The following is an 18,706-nucleotide window of genomic DNA, read 5'->3' as shown; positions in this document are numbered from 1 at the left end:
TCGGTAAAGGTAAAAAAATGAAGTAAAAAATAAATAAATGAAAATAAATCAAATTAAATCACGACGTTTCGGAGACAACACAAGTTTCCTTCATCAGGTGTAAAAATGCACATCAAAATAACTACAGAAACGTCGTGATTTAATAGATTTAATTTCATGTAATAGTTTTGTTATTTTTTTATTTCATTTTTTACCTACGTGACTTTACCGAAAAAACCTAAAAGTAACAATGTAGACTGTTAGACCTTGGGGCGTAGGGCAATGGCAAAGTGAAGGACGCCCTCTGCTGCCCAGTGGCTGTAACGTGCACCCACAGGTGATGCTCCAGACATGGAGAGGGCCTTCCCAATCTCCCGAACCCACCGAAAGGGCAGAGCTTCTTATCAAGACTGTAATATCCATTGGTGGGCATTAGTGTGAGCTTTCCCATATACAACAAGAACAACAACAACAATAATAATATTAATTTACATCCCTTTGTCAACCCACGACTGGATAAGGAACTGCCTGGCGCAATTATGGTTATTGGGGTTAATCATACATACATTGATCATGCATACTTCTCCAATGATCAATTCAGATTGGTGAATTATGTAAGGGGGTAGGAGGGGCAGAAATGGTCCAGATGTTAAATCGAAACACAACCGCAAATTGGCAATCCATGACATTTCTAGAGAGTCAAATCGTTGCATACCTGATAATATTCTTCCACATTGACCCCATTATGCCACTACTGTTACCGGCGGCGGGTCGGGTAAATGCGTGCGGTTATACACGTGGACAAGTGGGCTTAGCACCCGTGTCCAGTCAGCTCGATAAGATTGCCTTGAGAATCTGACCCGAACCCAGTTGCTCGGTCCACAATCCAAGTCGTCTCGCTTCCCAGTGGCCATGGAATATGTTGCAGTTCGGGGATGTCTTCAGGCAAACAGGACACTTGGATTTTACGTTCAAGTCGAAAACCCCAAAAGTGATTCCCTACTCAAATGAGCACTGACCTGGTGCTCAATTATTCTTGATAGCCCGGAGGCTAGTAATTCAAATAACACATTCATATGGCGGAGGTGAGTTTATCAATAGGGCAACCACTGTTAAACCCCCCGCGAAGTGGTACTACACATGCTATCAACCCCCACAAACAATGTGTGTCAAAATAAACCAAGTGCATATTACAGTGTAAACGTGGGCTTTCGTGCCTCCACCACAGTTATGTATTTCACACAAGCACACCAAGAGGCTTGTTTCTTTATATATACAGTATACATACAGTATATATAAATAAAGACCTTAATCTGTATATATGTCTCAAACACCTCTAGGGTACTTCCCGACAAGTTAGAAAGCTGAAATTTGGTATTTAGATTTTAGGACACAAACAACAGGAACAATCTGAAAATCTGAGATTTTTCATTTTAAGGCCCTTAAATCTCGATTTTAAGTGCCCCATAAACATGTTTGTGCGTGTAATTCCAATTTTTTTTCGTTTGATAGAGCGTTAAAGAGCAAATTAAATGAAAGCGAGAATCATTGTTTTATCTTTTCTTTGTTTTTTCCGATTAAAGCGGGTTTAAACGAAAACAGTACACATTTTATGACATTCAAATCTGAATATTTCGGTAAAAGATAGGAGCTTCCTCTCATAGAGTATTACGTTCATTTTGTTTTGTGATGGAGGGAATATACTGAAGCTCACATTTTCTCCACATGGGGTGAATTCGAAACAAGTGCCTGTATACAGCACGATGTATATTGTCAATACTGAATAGTTATCTTAAGTGACTACACCAGGTGATTTTAAAAGAAGTTGTGAGCATGTCAGGTTCACTGAGATTGTCTACCCCCACAATCATTTGATATGCAGTAAGACTGATACATACACTGCACCAACATTGATCGACAAGTGTATCAGATAGCCTCGGACCACCAGGCATTAATATTAATGTTATACCAGGACTCATGATTCTATACCACTAGACATCTGTGTTTCTGCTGTCGCATGGTTTGTTTCCTCCTTTCCGCTGCAGTTCACATTTTACTTACTCTGTCGGCGGTGCTTATCGACTACTTTGATAACGTGTCCACGTTTATTTACGTCGAACTGATGCCACTACTATTGAGGACACCGCTGATTGCACCACGAACACGGGCAGCTGCCTTTGTTTCCAGGGGATAAGACTTCACATCTCAAGAATGTAACCTTGCTCTGCAAACATGCACACTTGAATGCTGACATGTATGCTCATACATCGTAGCAGATACAATATGCGTAGACAGCCAAATGCGTCACTTTGTGGCAGCTCGGACCTTCATGCTCGTCAATATGCAGTTCACACACAATCTGGTGACAGATGCTGGAGGAACTGTTGTAATATACTCGGAGCTGCATGGAGTGCACCTTTTATTTACATTGGCCTATATTACTGCTCTCCCAAGCAATGCAAACATGCACTCTGTTATGTGCTGGTTTGAAGTCGTGTGACAGTGAAATGCACTCATGAAACATTTGGGACATTTACATTATTTACATTTAATTTTTCTCCCAAGCGAAGTATCAGCATTATGGCACGATAAAATGAAATTTACATTAGAAAGGGGACAAGAGTTGCATCACCTTGTGTCAGGGAACTTCCTCAGAAAATGCCATCACAACGACTTCTTCGCGACCAGTAGTTAAACCATATTTATAGCTGTCTAATCTGAAATAATATCTTCTAGGCTTTTTGGCTTGTTATGCCACTTTATTGGAACTATTCTCCTTCAAATGATTATTTTCAGTGTGATTACATTTGTCCACTAGATGGCAGTGACCTATCAGAAGATGAAAATCGTGAAAGTAAATTAACCATCTGTGTTTCTAAACGTAATTAAAATCACGAACAAAAAATTAAATGTACAGTAAAACCACAAATACATTGTGACAATTGTTTATTTTGTTATTATTCAGAATGTTAATGGTTAGAAATCTTAGTGGTTAGATCAAACTGTTCACATGGATCCTTGATTGCAGGTTAACTATAGAATTACGTGTAGATATAACAATATTGCTGCATGTGATGGCACAGGTCATTATTACTGCATGTGATGGATGAGATTGGTTGTGGATCAATAAGTACAAGTTGCTTTTCTTAAGTGATTTAGAGGCGCGGTCAGTGTTACAAAACCCCTACTCACCACGATCCAAATATGAGGCAGACTTATTCTACATTTTGACGAGTATTGATATTTAAACGAGTAGCAAACTAATTGTCTTTCAGAACGTAGGGCTGAATTCGGAATCAGGAAGCAGAAACTAGGCAACCCAGACTGAAGCGGCAATATCGTCTATTTCTGAGGATCGATACAGATATAAGAAGAGGGTGCATATATAACGCGTCAAGGAAACAGTCTGTTTACATACCATGACAAATCACCAACCACTAACGTCTATGTATTTTTACTCTCCAATAATAAAGGCCTGCAACAGACTACTCCTCTCTCCACTAGCTCCCAATCCAATCCCAGATCAACTTCAAGGTCATACTGTTTGCAGATCCTATATTAACTCACTGTAATCTACATACTCCCTGTTGTATCATGCACAACAACTCCATGTGCACCCTCTGCTCTGTTGAATATCCCTTGAAACGTTCACTTAGTGGAAGGTCACTCGTTTTCATCTGCTGCCCCCCTGGGCCTGGAACTCCCTTCCACCCACCCTCTCTGCTGTAGACTCCCTTACCCCTGTTCAAGGGCAGGCTCAACATCTTCGGCTCTTTATCTTTTATAAAATAAATCATTCGACATTTCCCCCGTGATGCCCATTTCTCCCTGTTTTGTACGGTATCTTCAGATGGAGGTATATACAGACATTCTGTAAATAAACATTGTATACATACATTTGAGTGTTTCTTTTCCTGACCAAATAAGTTTTCAACTTGTGGTTGGATAACGTGGGATGCACAGTCAAGGTATTGATCTTCAATAATGGAGCTCTTAATTTGCTTGTGTTGCGTCTTCCTTACGTTATTGATTTTGTCATGACCCAGGTTACTGTTTGCAACTTAAATAATGTGTGCCTATATTGTTTTTTTTTTAAATAAATGTAAACAAAATATTGGAATGTGTGCCATTTCCATGCACCGGTAAATCAAACAATGTATGTAATAAGATGAATGTAATTATTTTAAAAAGCCACGAACCTCAAACTATTTGCAAACACAATTGCAAAAATCTGTTTTCAATTATGCTTTGCAAATTTTTATGGTCATTTGCGAAAAATGACATACAAAAGTTTCGATTTAAAGCTTTCGTGACTGCAGGGATTCATCTTATTGGTTCTTTCGGTAAAGTCACGTAGAAGGGAAATAATAAAAAATAAAACATAATAAAATACAATTCTCACGACGTTTCGGCCACAACGCAAGCAGCCGTCCTCAAGTGAAGGGCTGTCGGAAAGACAGCGTCCGAATTCGGACGCTGTCTTTCTACGTGACTTTACAAACAAAAGCTTGCCCTTTTGATGGAAAATGTTAGCGATGTGTGTTCATGCCATTTCTATATTAAGTATTGATAGCACTTGACGTTGAAAGAAAAACATTCACCAAAGTTGAAGTGGGCACTGCATATATCAACTTTGCCAAGTGACGGCATCGTGCAATTGTGGGCATGGTAATTATCAGGAAATAGCAGACTGGGAGCAACCACAACCCATTACATTTCGTCAGTTATGCGGTCCATAAGCTGCACGAAGGTATATCTCGCACGAATGGAACAAACCACATTCAGATGTTGGAATCTAGGCATGGTAAACTAAAGCCAATACATGCTGTTGTGCTTCAATACCTACTCGAAAAAAACTGGTTTTCACGTTAAGGTGTTCGCTCTGTAAACTCGCTCAGCCGGAGTGATATACATTTTAAATCTCCCACCGACCGACAGCTTTGTTACCGCGCTGGAAAATAAGTCAATATTTAAAAATACTTTTTTAAAAACACGCTTTAATGAAATGTACCCTACTCATAATGGTAGAACTCCACGACTCCAGGAAGTGGCCGCAAAGCTTGCCATAGCGTAAGGGACTGTGGTGATTTACAGCCAACGTCAGTTGAGCGTGGACAATAAGACCCAAGCCGAAACATAACATATAAAAATTAATGTTTAAAAATACTTTATATTTTATTATTTTGATATAATATAGTATTGTCATCGGTATGACATAAGTATACCAATTTTGCAGTCGATACGACATTGGGAAGTGGGTTCAAATTGAGTTACAAGATTTGAGGATACGACAACAACAGACAGTGAGTTCATAGAAAGCGTGTAAAAAAAAGATAGTTTAAAATGTTTTGTTTATTTTTTTATGATAGAATATTGTATTGTCATCAGTATGACATAAGTATACCAAGTTTGCAGTCGATACCACATTGGGAAGTGGGTTAAAATTTAGTTACAAGATTTGAGGATAGGACAACGACAACAACAGAGTGAGTTAAATGAAAGCGTGTAATAATAATAAAACTATTGTGCGAGAAGACATCCATGCTGTCGAATGTGCCGACACAGCAGGCACTCCTGCGCTGTGCACGCTCCAGAGCTAACCGCTGTCAGTGGTACTGCTTGCGCATGGTTTTTGGTGAATTTAATTCGCAATCGCACCACCGTTATGCGTGCATTCTTTTTTGAACATCACTTTTGTCAAGCCAACTGCTCGATGAGAAATTCCCCATGACGTAGGGGTCGTGGGATTATTTTGATCATGCTTCACCACGCTGGTCAGGGTGGTTTAGTGAAGGCAAGAATAACATTTTGTGGGAGCATATAATATACTACATGGTGCAACGAGGGATTTCGATGCACCACCCTCTGCTGTCTACTGCAGCAGCCTCCAATCAGCTGACTTGCCTCTCCAGGCTCAAAGCCGCCGAGCTTCTGAGATTTGACGAGATCGTAGTGTATTCTAGCAATTTAGCCAGGGGCGTGTTGATTAATTTTGGTGCAATGTTATGACATCTAATTTACATATACTGCATTGCTTGTCTTTGTGCTGTACACCTTTTGGCGTCCTCTGGTCTAACACCGTTTTGAGACTAGGCTCAAAAGAAAGCTGTCTCTGGTGTGGACCAATCAGTTTAAAAGATAACGCATATATTATCAGAGTCTGTTTTTTGTTTGCATTCTGACCACAAGTATAGTGGTTAATGCAGACATGATTCCTTGTAAAAGGTTTCAGTTTGGTGTTTAAACATCCTAACACCTGTTTTGTTTCCAGAAAAAAAGGGGAAAACCTATTGTCATATACTGTATTGTCACGAGTATGGTATTATGAATGTACACAGTTGCTTTTAAATTGCACGTCAAATGTTTGCACCTGGGTATTAACCTTCCATGCACATTACTGCCTTATTTTTACTATACCATACATACAATTGTTGTAATCTTTTCTTAATTTTGGCCTCTGTTGTTTATACCTGACTTGTACTTTCAGTTTAATTATTTACTTATACATCTATTTATTTTAATAATCTGTTCTGTTTTGATGTGAAGCTTGGATCTTATACCCTTTATTGTTACACAAGCAATCGTCCTTTTAGTAATTTAGAAATGTATTATTGGTCGTTCTTATTTGCTGAGGTCTCCCTCGAAACGTAACTTTAGTCTCAGTGGCCTCTCAGATGGTTATGAATAAATTATTTCATAAATATATGCGGTATTTATTAATATATGAGTATTACTATTCTTCTTGGTTCTTTCGGTAAAGTTACGTAGAAGGGAAATAAAAAAAACCATAATAAAATACAATTCTCACGACGTTTCGGCCACAACGCAAGCAGCCGTCCTCAGGTGAAGAACGGGTCTGTCAGAAAGACAGCGTCTGAATGAGGACGGCTGCTTGCGTTGTGGCTGAAACGTCGTGAGAATTGTATTTTATGATGTTTTATTTTTATTATTTTATTATTTCCCTTCTACGTGACTTTACCGAAAGAACCAAGAAGATGAATCCCTGCAGTCACGAAAGCTTTAAATCGAGTATTACTATTGTCTTACTGCAGCATTGCCAAATGTGTCTTCACTTTTACAAGTAATGCGTGATTGATACCGCTTATATTAGTGTAGGAACCTGCAAATTGTATTTCAGCGGTGAATGCTCGCAGGGCAACCACACCAACCATCACTTCACTTCTGCCTTTGTGGAAGACTTTCAGACCCCACCGCTCTCATATTGAATCTCGTGCAATAGCCCCGAGACTTGACCCCATGATCCCGTACCTCGCCCAGCCAGTTAGAGCGGGTCAGGCGGCAACTGGCCAAAAGGTTGCTGCTGCTGCTGCCTGAGTGCTGACCGGGGAAAGTGAATGGACATGAATGGATAGCGGTAGAACCAAATTAATTATGCGTGTGTGTTATCTTAAATACGAAATATCGTTTCTATGACTACCACACCGAAACTTTACTCTCACGTTATAAACAGACATATGTAATTACACATTGCAGCATATTCAACAACATAATAGTCATTCATGGGAACTAATTGGTGATAAAAAAATGTTTGACTCGGGTATCTCTCCACGCTGAACCAACTGTCTTACGTTGCGATTGAGGCTGCAGGGCTTGTTAAAAAGAGCTAAATATCGAACTCTCAGTCGCTTTCCTCAGCATCAAGAACCTAAACATCTACACCGTTAGTTGAAAGCATTGACAAGTGTGTATTTTGCCTCCTCCGTATGCGCCTCAGAATTTCAGCCGAATTCTGGCTTCATCAGCAATGACACACGTTTTCCATTTTTTTTAACTCCCACCCGTATCGGAGCTCTCAATGCCCACGCACATCAGCCTTAGCCTACATCCTGTACACAGACACGTACACAATCACTAAAAAGGTGACCCCCACCCCCTCACACCCTGCCCCTTGCATCCTCAACACTGACTTGCAGACGCAGGGGACAATCTGGCGATACCGCACCCATCCACCGACCCACCCACCCCGTCCCAATGATGATCGACTATATAAACCGCTTGTGCCACAGGAGTAGTGCAGGCGAGTGGCTGACAGCGAAAAACCTGTCTGAATCCAGGACTTGGCAAGAGTGAGCCCCAGACGAGGTAAGCCGTCGCTGGTGCTACTAAATGCATTGATGTCTGTACGCATAATTTGCCTTGCTGAGTTAGTTTAATGCAATTCCTATTTTTTTTAAATTGGACTGAAATATTTATCCTAAAGTTCTTGCTGCCCTACTCGAACAGAGCCTGCATTTGAAAAGTGTATTTTATTTCATTTGATACACCTTGGTTATTTCTTCGTATAACATAATATTAGTTTAAATAGCGAGCAATTGTGGGTTACCCTATTGCTCACTTGAGCAGCGAGATATATATTTCCACTTGGGCTCAGTTTTTAACCTCCATCGCTGTAAGATTCCGATTGCATTACTTTCGCTGTGTGCACTGGGGTCGCGTGTATATGAGATGCTAACCGCTGTGCTGCCCTTGATAGCCATCTCTGTAATAAATGCAGACATTTTTACTTTTCATTAAACCAAGCTGTGCTATGAATATAATCACGCAGAATATAAATATCCTTGATATGCCTTTTATCTTGTATAAAGATTGTATGACTTCACACCACACACACACAGACACATTTTTCAGTTACGTCAATTGCAAATGAACAAATTATTATAATCTGTGATGCACAACCACTTACACACATTTACAATTATATATACTGTAATTTTGCCAGGATAAATATACAACAATATTATGTAAAAGTAGATTACATTTACGCACATTCATCGGAATGCCTATTCTAAAAGGTCGAACACATTTTAACCTTGATGTTCACCGCTCACGCGTATTGTGTTAAGACGTGGTAACAGCATATCCACTCGTTTATTTAAGATTAATGCATATTAATTAGCCACTAGGATGTGAAACAGTCTGTTTTCCCTCCGTACACAAGCACTTTCATTATAGCATTCATGATAGAATATCACTTGTGCAGATAGGAATATTTAACTTTTTGCACAATATGCACGTTAACAATGTTGGCATTATGGATATATATAGTGGGGCATTTATATTTTAATTAGAGACTGCAAAGCAATTTAAAACTACCTATTTTGTTTAAGCGAGAGCATCCAAAATCAAATTTCCCAATAGACAATTTTATTTTAGTCTTGGATTTCACGGATATATTTCCACAAAAAAGTAAAAACATTAAAGGCACTGACCTGAACCATCATCCATTTGGGGTTAATAAAATATGTACCAATTTGTGGTAAGACAGGTATCGCAACAAACACACCTCCTTCCAGCAGTTGTTACTTCGTGTAAAGAATCACGTTCTCATTTATGAATAAGAAAGATTACTAAAGGTCTCTAAAATATTCAAACACCACACACGATATATTTTTTAAAATATTGTGATTAAAAATTAAATGTGGTCAAAATTAAATGTAATTATCCAATTTATATTCTGTAAGCATTCAGATGGAGATACCTTTGTAGCTTATGCAATGGACTGTATAGAAGTCAAATACTGTCCCATGTGAGTACATGTGCTTTAAATCAAAATGTCAGGAACCTTTATTTGTAATACACCACATTGACACCTATATCGCTCAGAACACAAAACATGTCCTCAAACTTTTATGTTTTTTACAATTTATCCACTATGTACAGTTATTGGAGGTATTATAAAATATGTATATATTAAGACAATAAATAATTTCTACTCCTGAACCAAAGTATATCAAATTAAAAACTAACCCTGGAAGACCATATTTGACGGATCCTAACTATCGAGTTTATCTGGGCAGAAAGTAGTTAACGCTTTACCCTGAACATTACGGATCCTGCATTCTTCCGGTTATCTGATTACAGCCTTACAAAAACAATATCCACCAACGCAGTGGCTCAATTTACTGAAAACAATTGAGACAAGTGCTGCGAGGTTCGAGCTGTTTAACGGATTCAATCATGGATGGCAATGCTACATGTCAGGGTAACTTCTCAGGCTTGCATTGCTTGGCCCTGCTAAGCTTAAAATTGTGCATTTATAATGTTGTTGGTCATTCCTATCCATCGTAATCTTCATTTTCGAGGTTATTCCTCGGTTTTTAATGCAAGCTACTTAGCCTTTTTAGGTAGCTCACTATTTCAGCTATAATGGATGCATTTGTGTTTAGCCCAATTTAGGATGTCTTGAATATTTTGCATCCTGTAGTTACAGCATGCACGCATGCAAACGTGTACACATATTAAATATATCATGGGACCTCCTTTACCAATGCCAAATTATGAGAATAGGTTTTCCCCTTTTGTGTGGACCAATCAGTTTAAAATACAATGAATATATTGTAAGAGTATGTTTTTTGTTTGCATCCTGACCACAAGTATTGTGGTTAATGTAGACATGATTCCTCGTAAAAGGTTTCAGTTTTGCGTTTTAACATCTTAACACCTGCTTTGTTGCCAGAAAAAGGGGAAAACCTATTCTCACATATTAAAGATAACGAGCTTTATTTATAACCAGGTAAGCACTTACTCAGACTAATAGTTGCTTTTTAAGGGAGACCGTAGGTTAAAACAAATACAGCACAAAGGAAACACAAGTGCAATACAACATTATAACAATGCGGTACACAAATGTATGTATGTTAGACGTCTTTCACACCGCGCTAAGCAGAGGTAATGAAACTATTCACAATACACTTAACAAATATATATTTATGGACGGTTAATGTGGATAAATTATGTGTATATCGGTTTTTACCTATGAATTCTGCTTATTTCACTTCATAGGTATGTCAGACTGCAGGTGAAACGTATTTATTTTTAATATGAAAGAGAATGGGAAATACGTATACCAAAGCTGCTTAAACGCCGCTTCCGTTGTTGAGCCTCACAGAAAGGGGGCACTTGTGCTTGTGTTGCCTGTCTATCAGAGATGTTCTGAAAGTGTGGGCCCTGGACCACCGGTGGTGCGCAATGGACCTCCAGGTGGTCCGCGGGCTTTCATGCAAATGCAAGTTGATCAGGAAATAATGACAATAACCTTCTGTTTCGGACATTAATTCATATTTTACTCATGATAATAAAAAAAAAATAAAGTTAGGCAAAATACAATGATTAAACTACCCTAACCCTCAGATCTAAATGCCACCCCTAAAAAAACTATAGCTGCGTAATTTTTTTTTACGTTCCGGTAATATTAATATTTTTGTATAACTGGTAACTAGAGATAGAAGTGGATGCGTTTTTTCACCAGGGTTGGGGGCGGCGGTGGGGGAGCTGGGTGGTCCGCAGAAATGTTGCATCGGCTCAGCGTCCCGGGGCCAAAACAACGGTTGAGAAACTCTGCTCTTGACCAGGGGTCGATAGCCAAAATAACAAGAAGAACAATTTTTCGTTCGAATTCGGCACCAAAAAAAAAATCTATATTTAAAGAGCCGCAATGTACATGGTGAATACGAGGTGGTGGTCCTTAATAAATAACATCATGAAAATAGCCGCATGTGGCTCTGGAGCCGCAGGTTGTTGACCCCTGGTCTAGACTCACCACGGCTTCAGTTTGCATTGCTATTTTCACCAATACAATTGTATTGGTGCTTATAATTTGATTGAGAGACGCAACAACTTCAGTCTTGAGCCCATCAGTCCACAAATATGGCCACAATGAACAACCAAGGCTTACACGTGAAATAAAATCGACGTTGGCAGAGGTATTGCACAGTGTTTGTGTAGTGTAGTACAAGTCGGAGATGAGGTAGTTGCAGGAAGCACCTTCTTTATTGTAACACTCTTTAGGTTCACACACCGGCTCACCTCCTTCCTTCGCGTTGGCATATGGCCCAGCCAAGACATAACCCTAACTGCGTTACACCGACGGCATCGACCGAGACAGCCAACAACTGTTTGGCCACGCAATTATCGAGTGAATGCGGCAGTGACGAAGGCGGCGTAGACGACAGCGACGGCGAGACGAGTCCACTCCCAGAACCGGCAGCCCTGAGCTCTCGCTCTGCGCTGCTTTTATCCTGCTCGGCACGGCCTGGCTCCGCCCTGGCCATGCCTCCCTTCTCGAACCCGCTAGCGGGTTCCAGGGGCTTCCCAAATAGGTCTTCTGTGACCCTTGCCCCAGTTCCTCCGCCCTGCCGACACACCCGTGTATATGCTCGACGGCGTGTGCGCTAACTGTCCACCACAGTTGCCGCTGCCGGACAGCAGTCGGCGCTATGTCACTACACTTGTATTGTTTGTCATTGGATTAACACAATTTGAGATGCAGCAAGTTTTTTCATGTAACGTGGATAAGTGTAATTATTATTACGGTTAACATTTACGCAAAATAGAGGTGGAGTGGTGACGCAGTGATTATCACACTGCGAGATGAACCTTGTGACCTGATTTCAATTCCTGGCCACGGCTATCATCAGTGGTGAGCGGTATCTAAAAAATATTGAGAATCAAGCTAAAGCGCCTTGTGCAGGAAAATCAGCTAAACTGTTACAGTATTTAGATTAATGTGGTATTTATTATGTTACTTTACTGAAGCAACAACTTTTGACTTTCAGATTGGCACTTTTTTCTATAAGCTATACCTGGCCACCTTAAATATAATGTGCATTTCTGTGCATACCTTGATGTTAAATACACGTATTTCATATACAACACAGTAATTCATCAAAATGAACACTTTATTAAATGCTCGTCTACCAAACTTAAGAAGACCAATCAGTCAAAAAACATTCTTCCTTTCCTCTCAATGATGGACAAAATCAATATTAGTATTGATGACATTTTTAGTTTAATAGACTTAATTTAAACCTGCAGTCTGGTTATTACACAACATGTATCTCAATACCATTAGTGCTCCATAGCAATGCGATGTTGATACAGACACCGTGAATACTACCAATGTAATTTCCAAGTCGTTAATTTCGTCTGCAGCCTCAGCAGCTGCATTGTATTTACTGGCAATCCTAGACATTTGCAGTAGGGATGGATTAACTTCATGCTGTAGATGAATGGTGCTGAATGCTTTAAAAAAATGTTACCCTTCATACGTAGTTCTGTGACATCATGTCCCAGGGATAATTCTCTAACACGGCATGGTCCACTGCTCGCAACACAATTTTGAAATGGGAATTTCCTCATATCTTGATGTTGAAAGCACAATTGGAAAATATTTGAGCAAATAAAACAAACAAGTCATGCAGCCATACTATATTGAAAGTGATTTATTGTTCAAATGAGCATTGAGGTAGCACTCATCTCATATTTAAAGGGCTGAGCCAGTGGTGAAAATTCACAAATTGGGTACCACGGTGGCGAGATGTTTACCTCGCCTGGTATAAAGGACGTCGTGGGTTCGATCCTGACCATGACACGTGTATATTTGGAGCTTGATTTTTTGTCCGGGTCCTCCGGTTTTCCCCTCCACATTTAGAAACGTGCGTTTAAAATTATTTGACTGCTATAAATGTCCACATGATGATAAACAACTTCGTTGAGCTATCATTTGTGGCCAGGTGCCTTCTGAAAAAGAGCTTTATCCCTCAGTGGACCTGGAAAAATAAAAATAACAGTAAAAGTAATCTTTCCACAGTACAACCACTATCGAGTTCCCCACAGAGTGGTACTGATTGTATCGAGACCGAAATATGATATGATCTCGCAACCATTGGATTGTGAGCCGCATGCAGGCTCACAATCCAGAGCAATATGCCAATAAAGGTATCTCATCAACCTATCCTCTTTACTCTTTGGTTATTTCGGTAAAGTCACGTAGGTATAAACTAATCAATAGATGTGCCTGAGATGAAAAAAGTCGGTGAATCTGTTGGCTAGCTTTACTTAGGACAAAACGATTAACTTGTTATTTGCCGCCAATAAAAAAACTCAAGGTTGTATGTCACCATCATTATCCGTTCAATAGCGTATATAAAAAATAAACATCTAGCAATGGCCTTCAATAAAAAAATGTATTCACTATGAGTCACAATGACCACAATACTTAGAATGACCTTTCCAAACATTATTATTGAGTGCTAGACAACCCTTATCCATTTTTCGTGCCATCTTATTTATTTTAGCGTCATATGTGTCGTCGTCCCCTTTTATTTCCCATCACCATTATACGTATCAGACTTCTCTGCCTCTGCAATGTAGGACAGTTCAAATGTTTTAATTGAAACGGTGATTGTGCGCACGACCCAGGAATGGATTGCTTTGGGGACTCAACGTTCTTACAAGAACAAGCTGTCTGACCATGCAATGTGCCAGCAATATTTTATAAATTTATGTTTGAAAAACAATTAGATTATACATGAGTCACTGTATGTTGTGGTCACTATAGTGCAGGGGTCGGCAACGAAAATAACAAGAAGAGCCATTTTTCGAATTCGGTAAAATAGAAAAACCTTCACTATTTCAAGATGCGCAACGCATGTGGATACGAGATGGTGGTCCTTATTACACTAGCCTTTTGTCCGTCCAAGGACGGGTGTATTGCAGTAAATCTGAAACTTTCAAGCGAAAAGCAGACCGCGACGTGATATTCATTGCATAGATGCGTGTGCAATTTGTAAGGGCGCTGGTGACACAAACTTATTTAATTTTAAGGTTATAATCCCTTGTTGATCATCACGTCCTTTTTACTTTGATGTCTCAATAGCGTTACGGAGATTGCGTGACGTGAGAGTTCTGCGTTTGTAGTGAGGGTTTTAAGTTGACGCAGAGGAGGGGGAGGAGGCGCCTCGACCTCCCATGTGGAGTGACGTCAGCCGCTAATTATTATGAATGAGTGGGGGGTGTCCATTTGGAGGACGTCATCTTATAATGATTATTAATGAGGGAGGCTGTTCAATGGGGAGTGACGTCACCTGCTCATGAATATTAATGAGGGGGCTGTCGATGTGGAGTGACGCCACAAGCATTAAGGACAGACATTCCTGGGTGATTATAGTAGGTATAACGTCACAGAGCAGTCCTTAAAGAGCCACAACGCAGCTCCGGAGCCACAGGTTGCCGGCCCATGCTATGGTGCAAATCTCTTAAACCCACCTCCAAGTCTTTGGACCACAAGCACGTGGCACCACCCTGTCAGCTGTGCCCAGGATGTAAACTCACAGTATGATCATGAGCCTGCCTGATCTATCACAATCATGTATGTATGTTGAACTGATTTCGCACCGTACGTAGCCAACCATGCTAATCGGTTAGCGAAACGTGCTAACCATGTGATGTACGGGGTGGTCTCGATATCTTGTGACCCTACTTAATTGACCCAAAAAAAATTTCTTTGCATATACATTACTGTTTTAAATAAACCTTATAAATATATTGCGTTGCAGATAATTCAATTGGAGTCACAAGAAATCTGAACCAGCCTGTGCTGTATAGAATTGCGTACGGGGCACACCCCATCACCGATCACTAACACCTACCTACTCGACCACCACCACCACCATCCCCAGCCATGCGCAACTCTCTCTACCTGGGCTGGCTGCTGCTGGCTGCCCTGAGCATCTCTGGCTGCCTGGCGCTGCCCATGATCCGCTTGGGGGCTCCGAGGGAGCGCGAGAGGCTCCACGCGGAGCTGGCGAGAGACGAGGTGCCCGGTGCGCTCGGGCACCTGGCGGACGAGACGGAGGAGACTGGGGAGCGCCACTTCCTGCCGTTGCGACGATCGCTGAGCCTGGCTGCCCAGGATCCTCTGCAGGAGTCTGACAACTCCCCGCAGTTCCGTCTGCTGCGTGACCGCATGCGTGCCTACCTGCAGCAAGGTGATCTTGCTCATCATCATCACCACCATCATCATCTATAGTACCGTGCTAATGGGAGGTGCAGGGGAAGGACAACATAATAAACACATTTATTTTCATTTTGTATTCACTTTTTTTTTCTACGTTACTTTACCGAAAGAACCAAAGAATATAATAAACACAAAAAAACAGTTCTAAAGACATTAGTTTTAAATTTAGTATAGTGGTGTAGTGTATAATGTATTGTAGTGTAGTGTGTAGTAGTGTAGTGTATACCTGCAGCAAGGTGTCATCAATATCATTACCAACTTGTAACAAGGTTATTAGCTTCATCATCATTATCTACCCGCAGCAAGACATCATTTACCTCCAGCAAGGATGCTGATGTGAGCATAATCCTTATCAAATTGTGGCGTTATCATTCTCATAAATGTTATGTATCGGGGTAATTATGTTTGTCATTATTGAAATTAACTTGTTCACTGTGATGTAACAAAGAGAACATTGAATCCAGTGTCACGAAACAGTACATGCACGTAATTAATACTTTATCTCGGTTACTGCAGCAACAAGGAACCAAATAACACATTCCTGCGGAGGGAGCTGGTAGGAACGTTGGGTTGCTCGGTAAATGGCCAGGGTCAACGGCGGCGTGGTGTATTCCGCAAATATGGCCGACTGTGAGGGCGGGCACAAGCCGGCGTGAGTCGGTTAAACGTTGAGTTTTATAAGGGCACCACGGGGTGACCAGCCCCTTCCCACCCAGCCCCACCCTTCCCACCCCCAACCAGCCCCACCCTCCCCACCCAGCCCCTCCCCACCCTCCCCTCTCCACCCAGCCCCACCCCTCCCATTTTTGGATGCACGACGGACGGACGGACACAATAATCCCCTGTCGGCTGGTGGAACCAGGTGGTTCCTACCAGTATAATGCTGAGCTTTTATTCCCACTCATGAAATATATCGCAAATACACGAGTTGCACTTTTCAATTGTTTAAATTATCTCCGAAAGTACACGCGCACCAACCAGCTTATTTTTTTGCCATGTGTTTTGCTTTACAGGGGCGGCTCAGCTGGTGCCAGTGAGGGTTCCTCCCCGCGACGTGGGTCACAGGCTCACAGACCGGGATTACATCGGCTGGATGGACTTTGGCAAGCGCAGTGCTATGGATCAAGAATATTACTCTTGAGATATGCAGCTCTAAATGGCTCAAAACCTATATTAAATACGTGGACAGATTCCAGGGCTGTAATTCAAACTATTATATATGAAACATAATGATACTAACTAATAATCATTATTAGTAATCATTATTATAAATTAAAAACATTTGGTATTTGCACCGTTCTGAGCACAGGTGGTCCATCACGAAGGTAGTAGATTTCACGGATGGGTGTAGTCTGCAAGTAGGGGGCGATGTTGCAATGTGTAATCGCAATTGAATAATTGGTGGGTAATTTACCAAATTTGGACCATGACGCCAGCGCAAAAGGGCCTACTCATTTTGAATTACGTCAGGGGATTTTTTTTAACATCCACTAGAAACAGACGACAAGTATTCGCATGATTAATATACCCACATTAATAAACAAGCAGCGAACAGGCGAGCATAGACCCGCATCACCATATTTACTTGACTGTTGGTGTCTTGGAAATCTGAACGTTTTGCTGGCCATGTTTTAGAGGTGCAGGGAAAACAACTAACATAGATGTACAATAAGTGAGCTTCAGTGATCCAAATGATATATATAGATAAATACAGTGTGTACTGTTTGTTAAGTTGGTGACGATTTTCCAACAGCCCTTGATGTTTGTCCATGTGTTTTTGCTATTTATTGCTCAAAAGTACCATTATCATGTCGATATTCTTCTCGTGCTGCAATTGCAAATGTGTTTCCCTATGTTAATGTACAAAGGCGTTTTGAATATGGCAAACCATCTACATTTCACTAGCAAGACGTAAATGTACATACATGACATTAATGCAACAATAAAAAATCTGTCGCAATTTTGTTGAAAATTTATATTTTTAATATTGTTTAATCATTACACAAACCTGTTGAATGAAAGGTATATTAATGCGAATACGTTAAGACAGATCATGTACCAAGCCCGCATACTAAATTACGTATTATTTTTATTTTGATATCGCCTTTTATTTACATATGAATTAAACTTTTTTTAATTTGCACTGGTTAGTGGTGCATTACACGTTTTGCTGCAGATTAAATTATATTTTTAAATGTTATCCAATCATTTGAAATCAATGTCGGTAGTGTCCTTATAACTTAATTAAACGATCTACCATTTAACGAATGATTTGCTGTTTTTTTTAAATTTACAAAATGTACGGAGTTTATTTCATGTGCTGCCTCCCTTTCCAGTCAATCTGTTTCTGGTAAAATACACGTGGCGTAGTGCTCTTTTGCATTAGTAGCCCAATGTCAACTTTGGAAATTCTACATTCACGTGGCAGGGCCTTCAACATCAACTTACCTATTGCCTGTCGTTAACTTTGATTTTTTTTATTGAACCTATAGTGTCCGTTTCCTCAGCAGTGACGATCAAAATAACTGACGTTTAATTGGTAAGAAAGTGGGTTAGAACTGAGGTTTTACATTTCTGTATGCGGTAAAATGCACGTACATAGCAACATGACCTTACAGTGATCTCTTTCAACATTTTATCATTTTTAAGAGCACTGCATGAAGCCACATTGGTTTCGCAAGTGTTTATATGCCTCTTGGTGCAAAGTATTTAACTAAGTTTAACTAACCATACCTCTTCAACTTTGTGAGTATAATGAATGTACTATTGACATAGCCTCCGCCATAAAAATGTAGAATGTCCATCGCTTGCTCACAGCTACTAGTTTAAATGTGCACATCTTATATCTGATCAAAAAGGGACGATTTAAAGTTAGGCTCCAATTTATGTGAATATCTTCAGTCAATGTAA

General features: G+C 40.3%; 1 protein-coding gene across 2 annotated transcripts; it reads left to right on the top strand.

Annotated features, from left to right (window-relative positions):
• The first annotated feature begins 8,021 nt into the window (after positions 1-8,021).
• Positions 8,022-17,962, top strand: LOC133344992 (cholecystokinin-like). Of its 2 annotated transcripts, none has more exons than XM_061555326.1 (3): positions 8,022-8,082; positions 15,459-15,767; positions 16,810-17,960. In XM_061555326.1, the coding sequence occupies exons 2-3, from the start codon at positions 15,461-15,463 to the stop codon at positions 16,935-16,937; spliced, it is 435 nt and encodes a 144-aa protein (XP_061411310.1). In that variant the 5' UTR covers positions 8,022-8,082; positions 15,459-15,460; the 3' UTR covers positions 16,938-17,960. The 2 variants fall into 2 exon arrangements, with proteins under 2 accessions (XP_061411310.1, XP_061411311.1); XM_061555327.1 differs by having other exon boundaries at positions 8,027-8,082; positions 15,336-15,767; positions 16,810-17,962.
• Positions 17,963-18,706: the final 744 nt, after the last annotated feature.

Source organism: Lethenteron reissneri, chromosome 21 (genome assembly GCF_015708825.2).
Source record: "Lethenteron reissneri isolate LAM-NWPU_2019-01 chromosome 21, ASM1570882v1, whole genome shotgun sequence".
Taxonomy (NCBI): Eukaryota; Metazoa; Chordata; class Hyperoartia; order Petromyzontiformes; family Petromyzontidae; genus Lethenteron; species Lethenteron reissneri.
The sequence above is the reverse complement of the archived record's forward strand: the minus strand, read 5'-3'. Positions and strand labels throughout refer to the sequence as shown.